Genomic DNA, 12258 nt, shown 5'->3' on the forward strand with positions numbered 1-12258 from the left:
CAGGAACTGGCTATAAATTTGGAGGATCTTTGCTTTTCCTGAAACATTAATTACTTAATCTCAGGAGAATGCTAAATTAATTTTATATTAGAGTCTTCTACAACATGATTTTCCATCTAAAATACGCCTTTGATTTTATAGTCTTTATAATCTTTTAAATATCCTGCTTTTTTTTTTTTTTTGGTATCTGTTTTCTAACTAGTTTATTCCAAGCTCCTAGTGCAGCAAATAAACAGCAAATGCTTTGATCTCATTAAATTACAACTTATAGTTCCTGGAGACATAAATATTGTGCCCTGTTCTCCCCCGCCCCTCCCATTCTGGTACAAGGTAGTCTGTTTAATATCGCTCTCTCCTTGAGCGCTCTGACGTTTACTCAGACAAATAGCAGAGGTTATGAATGCTGTTCACAGATAGTATCAAGAATTCTTCATGATGCCATAGTGGTGAACCAAGCATTCAGAATGGTAATAGTTTTATCTAAAAACTAAGTTTGGTCTGTTTAACTTTTCTTCACAAAACTGGAATTCCATCTTATCACAGACCAATGGTTTAACTGTTCTGGACAAAATCATATAACAGTACAAAAGAAAAAGGGAAGATTATGTTGTATCTGAAATTCACAAATACAAAGTTTTACAGAAAATACAGGTATAGGTACTACTTTTAAATAAATAATTTTTTTGCTAGAGGCTTTATTTCTCATATATTTTAGCCATAAATAAATCTAAAATGATCTAGTAAGTACTAAGTGTAACTGCAGAATCAATTATAAAACCCAAAGACAGCAATGCTTTAGAATTATGATATTATGTAACTTACTAAGGCTTTTTGCATTTTTTGCAATAAAAGCATATATTAGTTGTACTATTTTTACTAGAAGGCTCTGTAATGAAATATGCAAGGAGAGTCCCTACATTTAAGTGGCAGAAGGTGGAAGCAGTTTTAACTTTGTACAAGTGAAAAGGTGCACTGTGCCAGTCTTTAGAGAGAACTAGATTAATGGTCTACAGAACACACCTAACAGGTTGTGTGCTACACAAGCAGGTGCAAAAGCATGCTGTGGATCTGATACTATATATTTTCCAAAACTCAGGGTTTATTGTGTGCAGAAAAATCTTACTGCTTATTTTGTCACAGGGAAAGAGCAATTTGTATTAAGTAAATCATGTCCTTGAGGTAGAAAAGATGACTGGATTTTCTTCTTTGCATATAGCAGGTGGATGTGTATAATCCATCTGGAACCAAACCCAGATCTGCTAATATACCAAAGCTGTAGGCAGGAAAAAAAAACAAAAAACCACACCACACAAAAACCCCAACCACCAAAACCCAACAGAACCCCAAAAAGAACCGACACAAACCAGATCACCAAAAATAACGTGAAAGTTTTCCATGGTGAGTAAAAGCACAAACTATGTAGCTGTGAAAATAATATAAAAGAATTTTATACATAAAACATGTGTATTTTGTTGTAGTCTGAAATGAAAAATATTTCACCCTGAGAGTTTTTGCTTATTTTTCTAGTACGTTTCTGTCATTAATAAGATCACTAGTAGTATTCCAAACCCTATAAATTAAATTGAATCTGGAAAATAATTTTATCAGGTTTTGGGGAATGCTAAGAATGATAAGGCTTTAAACCCATTCCTTTGATGTGTTGCTGGCAGCCAATGCTTAGGGACATGCTTTCAGAAACACTTCAAGACGGTGTAAGTCAAGAGTGTCACGAAAGAAACAGTCCTGCTCCTTGAATGTATTTTCCTTTTGCCAGTTGATCTAAGCTAAAACTTACACCCTTTTTTTTGGTAAAATGGAGTTTTGATCAATACAAAATTTTCATTCTACTTTTCCCTCAAGGCTGCACAAATACATGTGCCAGCATGAAGTGGTGGCATGGGACTGGAAAAGCAGCCAGTGCAGGCAGATATAACCACTTCCCAAGACAGTGCTTATACCTTATGCAAACTTTAGGCGTATCCAAAATTACAACTCTCTCTTTTTGCTCTCTTCCTAGATCATTGCAATTCTCTTGTAATCTTTCAGGCCTTGAGCAGCATAGCTGTTTTTTAAAGGTTTGTTTCATTCTGCTGCTTTTCTTGGTCAGATTTCAATGCAAGCATTTTAACAGTTTCACTAGTTTACTTTTATCTGTAAATGTTGAATAGCATTCACTAACTTCATATTCCCACTAAGAACAAATGTGTGAGATCATCCTGGTCTGAGTCAAAGTAATGGCTGTGATAAGAGCTGACAGCCAAATTAAGATTTTGGTACTAAGGATCGTCATTCCCACTCCAGCACTGAGGCTATAGAGGAAAGAAGTTTGAACCCACAAGTTGTCAGAGCTGTTAGAGGTCAGTCAAGTCTCCAAGGCAGATAAAACCAGCTTTATAAGTTGTCCCAACTTGTGCTGCAGATATCATGACTTCTTTCAGCTACATAGCAAGTGAAAACTGCCTGGTAATCCCTCTTCCAAACTCTTCTAAATATCAGTGTTTTCTCATTGCTTTGTATCTCTTGTAGGTCCTTTCAGCTCTACAACAGATACATTCCCCAACAAGGGAAAACACCTGACTGCTTTAAGATCACTGTTGCAACGGTTAGGCTAAGTACAAGGTTACCACAGTAAAATGAAACTAGCTCAGGGCACTTCTTAGCGGGTCCAAGGACTTCACTTCTCTTACAGAGTGATCCAAAAGATGAGCCCACAGCCCTTCACAAACAGAACAAGTGCCATTACAGAGTTCAGATATGCACTCTCTCACTACATAACTTTCCAGAAATGTTTTATAAGCCAACTGTTGAAATAGGGAATATTGAAAAATGGGCTGGGTTTTGGGTTGTTTTTTTTTTACTGTATTGTTAATTTTTGACTCTGCTTTCACAGAAATTCTGCATTTTGAGGGAAAAGGGATGTCTTTCTATTAATAAACCTATATTTACAAATAAACAAACCCCCACTTTTTTTGCAGGATAAGCAAAGTGCTGCAGCACTACGTGAATATTAAAAGGCTAAGAAATTAAATTCCAGTTCAGTTTTCCACTGACATTCAGAATGGGATGGTCAAATACTAAACAACCAATAAGAAATTCAGAAATAACCAGGACAAAGGCATTTCCTGGTGAACTGAGAAAGCCAGATTAAGTTTCACTTGGCCCCTTCTTCTGCTTATCTAACAGTATTTTATCTAAAATTCATCAACCATGACCTTAAGAATCAACAGTAGAGCTGAAAAAAAATGTATCAAGCAGTATGTTTGATTACTGGAGTACATAAATCACTGTCAGTTTATCTTGCACACCTCTGTTACTCACAAATTTCACTATGTAAAATTTTCTTAAACATTTTTCTTACCTCTCAAACTACTTACCCTCAGAGAATTCTAAGTAATGAATTGTTCTTGGTTTCTTAACCAAAAGCAACAAATCTTATTTGCTGTGATGATTAAAAATTTCTAGAACTCCTAAATTTTTATATTTACAATATATTACAATACAGATATGCTGCATTTTAGATGAATGTCCTTCTTTTTGTCACAAAAATTTACAAGTCCTTTAAAAAATGAATTGTACAGCTGAAGTGTGCCCCATGCACACAAGACAAAGCTGTCCTCAGACCTTCATGGCTATGATGTTATTAGCATTCTAACAAATACAGCTTTTCTATAGAGAAAAGTTATCACCACTGACAACTTCCAATATATTTCTGTTGCTCTTCTATCCAGCAAATATTTCAGATAAATATATATAGGTTTTATATATCACATATAAATATATATAACCTATAATTTGAATTATGTAGCTAACTAAACATTTCTAAATGCCAAAAACCGAAACTGTGATTTAGAAATTAATTTGAGAATTTTTCCAGTGTTCTGCTTTACTGTTATTGTGTTTCTCAGTCTGTTTTTATGATGATAGGAGTTCTGAAATCTTTGAGATCAAACAGTCACTTCAAAACTTGATCTTTTTGACACTGAGGTTTGCCATGTTATATTCTAGTATGTAACTAAAGAAATCTAGACTGATTTCATCATTAATCCTTACTGTGGCTAGTATATCATCATGTAATAAATATAAAAATTAAGTAAAGCACTAGAGAAGGTAAGAAAGAAACAAATGAAAAAATCTTAAACTATTTCAAGATAAAATTTAGTTTTAAGTCAGGCTTCTAGAGGCATCATACTCCAAAGAACCTTAACAATAAGAGGCTGTGTGCTCTTAAGAACAAAAGAAAAAAAAAACAACACTAGATTCAGAAAGAGTTTTCAAATACTTCTGTACCTACAAATCTCCTTTTTCAGGCAAACAAAGGTAATTTTTGATCACCCAAATATACAATGGTCATAGTCCCTTCTCCTCATTTAGAAATTATCTTCCTCCCCACACCCCTTTTTGTTTTGCAAGAAATTCATAAACTTTGCAAAGATTCCATGGTAGTCCAAAGCATTAATCTGGAAGCTGGGGATTAACATTAGGCCAAGAACAAACATGCATTCGTTCACTTCCCAAAATCCTCAGAGTATCAAAGAGAATCAAAGGGAGGAAAAAAAAGAAGTGGAATAGAAAGATAAGGAGGGATGGAAAAGATATGGTATGGAAAGATACTGAGTTTACAGGACAATTTTGATTTCAGAGCGTCCCTTTGCCCTTCACCTGTCAGCACTTAAGAAACAGCTCAAAGGGAAAAAGAGAACTTTATTCTTCTCACTATTACATATGTTCGAGAGTGCAACTCAGAAACGTACCTGGAAAATAGCAGTTTCTGAATAGATGAGAGCAGAAAAGAGCTTAATGGCCAGACAACTTCTTTGTCCATAGTACCACTATTATCTAATGTCTCAGTTGCCCTGTCACAAAACTCTCCCAATTCTGATGGAGAGTCAGTTACGCTTTTTATCCTATGTTCAAGCTACCAGCTTGCTTCTACAGCAACTACCCTTCATGTTCTATCTTTCTTTGACTAAACTGAAAACACCACTGCTACCTTTCCATATCAGATGGGAGAAGCAATGACAGCACAGCACAGGAAGAGGAGAGGTTGCTAATAATTAACAAGAAACAAGTAGGATGATGTAGAGGTAAATAAAACTTCCCAAGTTACAGAAACTATTCAGAGCTGCTCGAAGTTTAATTGGCATTCATCTGAAGCATCTGTGCATAACAAGGTAGCATAAGACTAACTTAGCCATTAGTCATAGAATGAAGAACAGTTCTGCTGCTTGTCTACTACTTCTGTAAATACTACAGCAGCTTGTAGAAGTCCCAAAGAATCCCACTTATACATTCAGAAATGCATACTATACTTACTTCCTTCAGATTACTTATTTCGGTCTCTTGTCTTTTATTCACTGACGCTAGTTTCTTATTGAGCTGTATCGCTTCCTGTACTTTAAACAAAAGTTAAAACATGTTAATACATACTTTCATATTTGAATGAATATTTGATTTATAACTGCAATATATGTGTAAATAGTTTATAAAATACATAGTGCAATGCAAATTGAATTCTCTCTTCAGTAAAACACACCACACTGGAGTTAAACTGGTAAACACATTACCTTCTTGAACAGAAGCAGTTAGTAACATATTTAATCTTTTCCACAGGTTCATTTTGCAATTACTGATAAATATAAGTAGAAACATGGCAAAAATAGTTATATGTGGTTCAAATAGTGTAAACACTAAGAGTAAATGTTATTTTTCCATGCAATTGCAAAAACTTTTCTGTATCTGACATAATAGAAAAGTCCTGTCCAATGAAAAGAAAGGGAAAACACAGCAATGTTTTATCTTAATTTGTTTTTAATATTAGATATTAACCAATTAAAAAAATCTGAATACAAAAAGTAATTTGAGGTACACAAAACAATACACAAGTCCCTATTCTACACATTCTCTGTGATGTTTGCATAGAAATTTATCACTTTGTTTGAGAAACAAGTATTCATCTCTCAAATTAATAGGTACAAACTTAATTTAAATGAGGTATTTTTATTACTTGAGGTTATCAGCTTTATTATTTTATAGATAAAAGTTATATATTTCTCAAAAATAAGAGTATACAGAGTAATAATTTTGTTATGTTTCAACACATGAACAGGGGTAAGGTACAGATTTATAAAACTTGAATAGCCATATAGTCAGAATCTACGTAACAATGATAACTGCATAAAATAATTCATACCACCCTATTTATTTACTGAACTGGTTTTAAGATTTTATTTCAGCACAACAAAATAATTTTTGTTATTTCATTAATGTTTTCTGTCCATTTCCCAAAATTAAACGTACTTTAAATAGCATTCATTTTCCCCTATTTGCCAATTCCTTTACTTTCCCCCCATCATTTGAGCTGGTACAACTATTTGTGTTGATTGTGCTGAATGGCAACAGGAAGCTGATCCAAATTAAGTGCATTTTTTTTTTTTTTCCTGGAAGTGGTGGGTCTGCTGCTGGATTGTTTTGAACACAAATGAGTTCCTCAATATAATTTACCCTGTGGTCACATGCACAACTGCAGTAGCGTATCAGCAGAGAGCAGAAGAGGTACGGGGCCTGTGCTGCTTAACCTGGCACCGTCACAGAAAGAAACACTGAGGAAGGTACTGAGATACAGTAATTGTCAGCTGATATATTTGATGATTGGCACATGGTAGCTGCTATTTTTCTGAATTGTCAAGTGTCTCCAACTGAGTATTGTGAAAACACAGCAAAAACAAATGCTGGAGGACATTTAAGACATACCACTGTGTTCTAGTTTTCCATGAACACCTTTTATGATTCCAAACTGACATGCAATAGTAGCATAACACTTCTCAACTTCATTCAGTTTCTTATGATGCTCCTCTTTTGCTGTTAAGTGCATCTGTAATTTTTGATCCTGTTAGAAACATAAATGAAGCACCTACTTAATGATAGTAACTAGCATGTATAAATCAACTCTCCAAATGCTTTTTATCATAATAGCATAAATGCAAAATAATTCTCAGAATATCTCACTGTCTATTTCATATCTAATGATCAGTTCCCATTTCCAGAGAACACCTCATTCCAAAGAGCTTCTATTTAGGAGAACTTTCATGTAAATGTCTGCAGAACTGTATTAACCATTTTCAAATACTAATTTCAAGTTTTCCTTTATGCGTCTTAAACATGTTATTTAATCTGCCATTGTATTGTGAACATAGCCTAACATGCTAATGCTGCCTGTGGTTTACACATGTCCTCCTGCACTACCACTCAGTACAGCATTGCATTTTCTTGTTCCTTTGGTGGAGGATGTCCATGGAGACTAATGCAGTATCCACCCTACATCAGCTATTCAGTACCTGCCCATGTCTTTGGCTGCAGTTTCAAAACAATACAGTGGCTTCAGCAGCTCTATGTTTGTACCTCATTGCCCTGGCTGCTTATTTGTCCCTACTGTAGTACTAAAACAAGTATACCACTCAGGTCGCAGCAACGCAACAGAATATGGGACCTGTTGAAAAATTCTAGACAGCTTAAATCTCAGCCCCCTCAACCAGTTGTCCCAGCACCTTCACAGAGGAGCACAGGGCAGAAATGCATAAGTGGCTGGGGACAGGTAAAAGTAGGAGCTCCTTAAACTTTGGCAACAGTGCTAGTGTATGCATCGTGAAAATAAGGCCTATAGACATTTATTCTCTCCTGTTACATAACAAAAGCAATCTATTACGCAAACAGTGTTCAGTCTTCTTTGACAAGCCACTAGTAAAAGTACTGTCTTCCTTTTACGGTCTTAAACACTTTCCAGTATAACATGGTTTTAATCAAGAAGGGAAGCTTTTCAAGGTATATTGCAACACAAACTCAAACAAAAATACTGCATTTTTTTCAATACAGCATTGTTCAAAGTATAGGGCCACTATGATAATCAAGGGATTTGAGTACCTGATATGTGAGGAGAGGCTGGGGGACCTGGGACTGTTCAGCCTGGAGAAGAGGTGACTTGGGGCGATCTTATCAATGTGTAAAAATACCGGGTGGAGGGGAGGAAACGAAGACGACGCAGCCAGACTCCTCTTAGTGGTGCCCACTGACACAAAGTGAAATACAGAAAATTTCACTTAAACTTGAGGGGAAAAAAATTTACTGTATGGGTGGCCAAACATTGGAACAGGTTGCACAGACAGGGTATGGAGGAGTCTCCATCTGTGGAGATATTCAAAACCTGACTGGACATGGCCCTGTGCAATGGGCTGTAACTGACCCTGCTTTGAGCAGGGCAGGGTTAGACTAAGCCTTCTCCAGAGATGCCAGACAGCTTCATCCATTCTAGTTCTGGGATTGTTAAAAATGACATAGTGCAAAAAAAATGTAGGAGAGAGTTTGTGTATTTGACACACTTAAATAAAAGAATTTCAACACACTTGCTAAAAAACCAGAAGTGCATCAACTACTTCTAAAGAGTAGTGGTGACTTTGATTTAGACTAGTGAAACTAATGCAGATCAATACTCCATGCTTCTCAGAAAAATGTAAGCTATCTTATAATGAATAATTATTAATTCCTCAGTATCAATTAGCAGTTGTAGTATCTTGAAGTATGATGAATTCACTTCTACTTTAAGATTATGTATCTGTAGGGCTTTTTAATAATTACTTTTGTAAGTATCTAACACTTTATTTTTACTTCTATTAACATCTTGGCCTAAGTAATATCTTATTGCAATGAATACCACACGGTAATTAAGTAAAATTTATTTAAGTTTCACGAATTTTACCAATCTCTCATTTTTTGAGGGCGTGATTGAAAATACATAGGAAACACAGGAAACTATATTCAGTGACACATGCCACTGATTTTTTAAAATATTATTTATTATCCTTTCTTTCGTATACACTAAGTTTTTTGTGTTCCTCTTTATACTGTATTTTTATTAATAGCTTTGTAGATACTATTTGGTCAATTTTTAAAGTAATTTTCTCTGAAGAGAGTGGGTTAAATTAATTCCTCAGAAGATATCCATTTATTTAGATATCTAATCTATTTCTAATCTACAGTAGAGCAACACAGCAATTAAAATGAATTGGGCCAAATTCATTCCTGTGTTGTAAATTCAGGTTACACAAGGATGAATCTGGCCCAGTCTGTTTGGCTTCTGTAAGGCTCCATTTCCATACAGTAACAAATGCAATACATGTCCAAGCATCAAAGGATAATAAAAGCTGATAGTAATCAAAAGAAATGACCAACATAAGGCTAGCAAAACAGGATATACAATACAAATTTCTCATGTTTTATAAGGTATGAAATTAAACACACTACAGTAAATGGAAAGCCATAATGGAAGCACTGGTAAAGAAACACCACCACTTACAGAATCACTGCAAGGAATGTAGGTTGTGAATGTTCCTATAGTTTCTCTTTTTCCTAGTCATAAGTGAACTGTTGAAGAACTGTGCTTAACTAATGCTAGAATGTAGATTTTATAACAAAAAAAAAAAAAAAGAAAAATCGTATTTGTTTTTCCTGATAGTCATACAGGTGTATTTATTCTAAGACATCGATGAACAGGGAGGCATTGCTAATTTGAGACAGGAACAGCTTGTGGCAAGATCTGAGGTTTTCTGCCCTTCCTTTTACATGGATTTTTCTTAGTGTTCTCTCAATTTCTTTCTTAAGTCAGCAAGACAGTGTCAGTCCCTCCTCCTCACTAGAAAAGTAGAAATATACTTTGTTGTTTCTCAGGGGTCTTTCCAGTGAGAAAAGGAATTGTCCTGCTATAGGCTAAAAAGTTTTATTAAGAGCTTACCACTTGCCTAAATACGATTTTTGACGGCAAGCTGATCTCCGTGCTTAGTGCACAGTAAAATAAAAGCAGTCTGGTTTGCCTTCTGACATCCTTCCCTGAGCATGTGATTCTTCTGCTCACAGTGAAAAGGTCTTAAAACATTCTTCCATAGAAGACAATCAAGAAACACCAGAAGACACTGCAGGATAGGGAGGGTATGACCCTGGAGTTGGAGTAAGACCCACAGAATCTTGGTTCTCCTTCCTAATGTCTGATACTGCAAGAACAGGAATTATTGCCCTGCCCTCCACCAGTAATAAAGATAAGCTGGGATGGGGAGTGGAACTGATTGTGGCCATATGGTTTGTTGAGGCACAATGATTTCTTGGTGGAACCAGACTAGAGAAATAGCTCAGGGTCAGGTAGGTGACTGGAGGAAGACAAAGAGGGAATTGCTCATATCTCAAAGATATTCTGGAAATTGAGTCACTAGTCGGAATTACTCATTGAAGCAGAAGGTGGTAATTGGGAGGTGAAAGTGTCAGAGAAACAAAGGAGATGTAATGGCATGGAGACCTAAGGCAAGATCATGTGAAAATTATGCAAAGGGTTACCAATTGTAAATCTTCAAAATAGGAATTTTTTTCTACCATAGTTCCTTTAGTTCCCACCATTCTTCTAAAATTAAAAATAATTATTTTTAATTTATACTGTATCACTGCCTTCTCATCATATTTTTAAACAACCTAGTATAATTACAGGCAAATTCCTAAAAAATGTGGAAAGGAAATAAAAATAACATTCCTATCTTAGATTATTAAGAACAAACCAACTTTTAAAATTACATGTATTTAACATTTTACAGGAATTCATTTTTCATTCATTTGGCAACTACATCTGCATTAGAAAATGAAATGGTGGCCGGGAAGGTCTCAGGAAATGACTATACTGTTGTTAAAATATCCCTGACACATTTTGGCCTATGCCAAATAGCACTTATGTAAGCAGTTCCTGGGCGCAGTTCAGGAGACTGTCAGCTGGGAACAATGTGGAATATTTGAATGCAGCTTCCCTCGTTTGAAGAGCAGTAGAGTTTAATGAACCTAGACCATTTCATATCACTTGACTGCAACTTCACTAAATGGTCTCACAAACATTTAGTTTACCAATATAAACACAGTCAGCAAGTGAAACTAGACTAATTACCAGTCATTCACAGAGGTAGTCACCCCGTTTACTTTACTCATTAATATTGATGCACTGAATCACTACCTTGTAGACAGTGATGTCTCCCCATTGACTACACAGAGATCTTGCACTCCAGATTTGCTCTTCTGAACTGCACGCAAGGTTTCGTCTCTAAACGAGCCAACACTAGCCTTAATCTCATTCTTTGTTTTTTATATTTTAGCACCATGATATATATTTAAGATTTAGGTACTGCAGAAGACAAATAACTCTAAACGCTCACTCTCTCAGACGTGTCCATGATCAGCCAATTCAAGTTAACAAGGGAACACATGAACAGATGAAAAATTTACTTTAGGGATTTTTTTTTTTTCTACTCTACATCAGATTTTATTCTACACTCAGAGAGTTCTAGCATTCTACATTGTATCACCTGCCAGGAAATTAATGAAGGAGGAAACCAAGACCTGACCAAGGCCATTTTCCTCCAGTTATTTCTTTATTTCAGCAGCAAGAAAAAGACCACAATACAGAACCCACACTCAAGCTTTTTCTATCAGACAGCTAGCTTTGTAGTAATCATCCTGTAGCCTCCTGATTGCATTAGCGCTACTATCCATATGCAGTGAGGTGCGAAGTGACTACACCACACACAATAATCAACACATTGTGGAAACGAAGGAAAGATGGAAGAAAAATAAATCCTTTATTTCTTTGTCTCCATACAGTCTTTCAATATGAAACAAAAACTACCACTATTTCAACATTCTAGCAGATATCAGAAGAATTATATCACCACTACAATTTCCACATAAACTTAACAGGATAGCATGCTCAAATACTCTGTATATGCAATATATTAACATTGCATATGCTAGACTAAAAGAACAGAATTAAAGGAAAAAAAGCAGAATAAAATGCTACATTAATAAGGCATGCTCAATCCCCAGCACATACAAAAGCTACTTTACTGACTGGCATGGTTTCTAAGGTGCCAGATATAAATTAAACAGCACATCTGCTTACTTTCAAAACACTAGCCAGGGCATGATCTAATCTGTCTTTAACAAACTTAAAATTGAAATAGAAATGCATCTCAAGTCAATGAATTGTTTGGAATTTAATCCATTTTACATTTAAACATTTTGCTATTTGTGATAACTGACTAAGAGAGTCTACATTGGCTACTACTACTTTGATCCTTAGAATGTACCATTTATTTCAGTGCAACTACTCAAGGAGTACAGTTGGTAGAATTTGACCCAGTCTAAAACTGTATGTATTAGCCTGCCACTGTATAAAGTTGTAGG

General features: G+C 35.4%; 1 protein-coding gene across 1 annotated transcript in view; it reads right to left on the reverse strand.

Moving 5' to 3' along the window:
• The window catches only part of CCDC73 (coiled-coil domain containing 73), a 107444-nt gene that overhangs the window by 23919 nt on the left and 71267 nt on the right, over positions 1-12258 (reverse strand). Inside the window, 2 exon segments of the mRNA XM_059825979.1 lie at positions 5314-5393; positions 6751-6886. Of these exon segments, the coding sequence (XP_059681962.1) occupies positions 5314-5393; positions 6751-6886 (216 nt within the window).

This window comes from Gavia stellata, chromosome 17 (assembly GCF_030936135.1).
Source record: "Gavia stellata isolate bGavSte3 chromosome 17, bGavSte3.hap2, whole genome shotgun sequence".
NCBI lineage: Eukaryota > Metazoa > Chordata > Aves > Gaviiformes > Gaviidae > Gavia > Gavia stellata.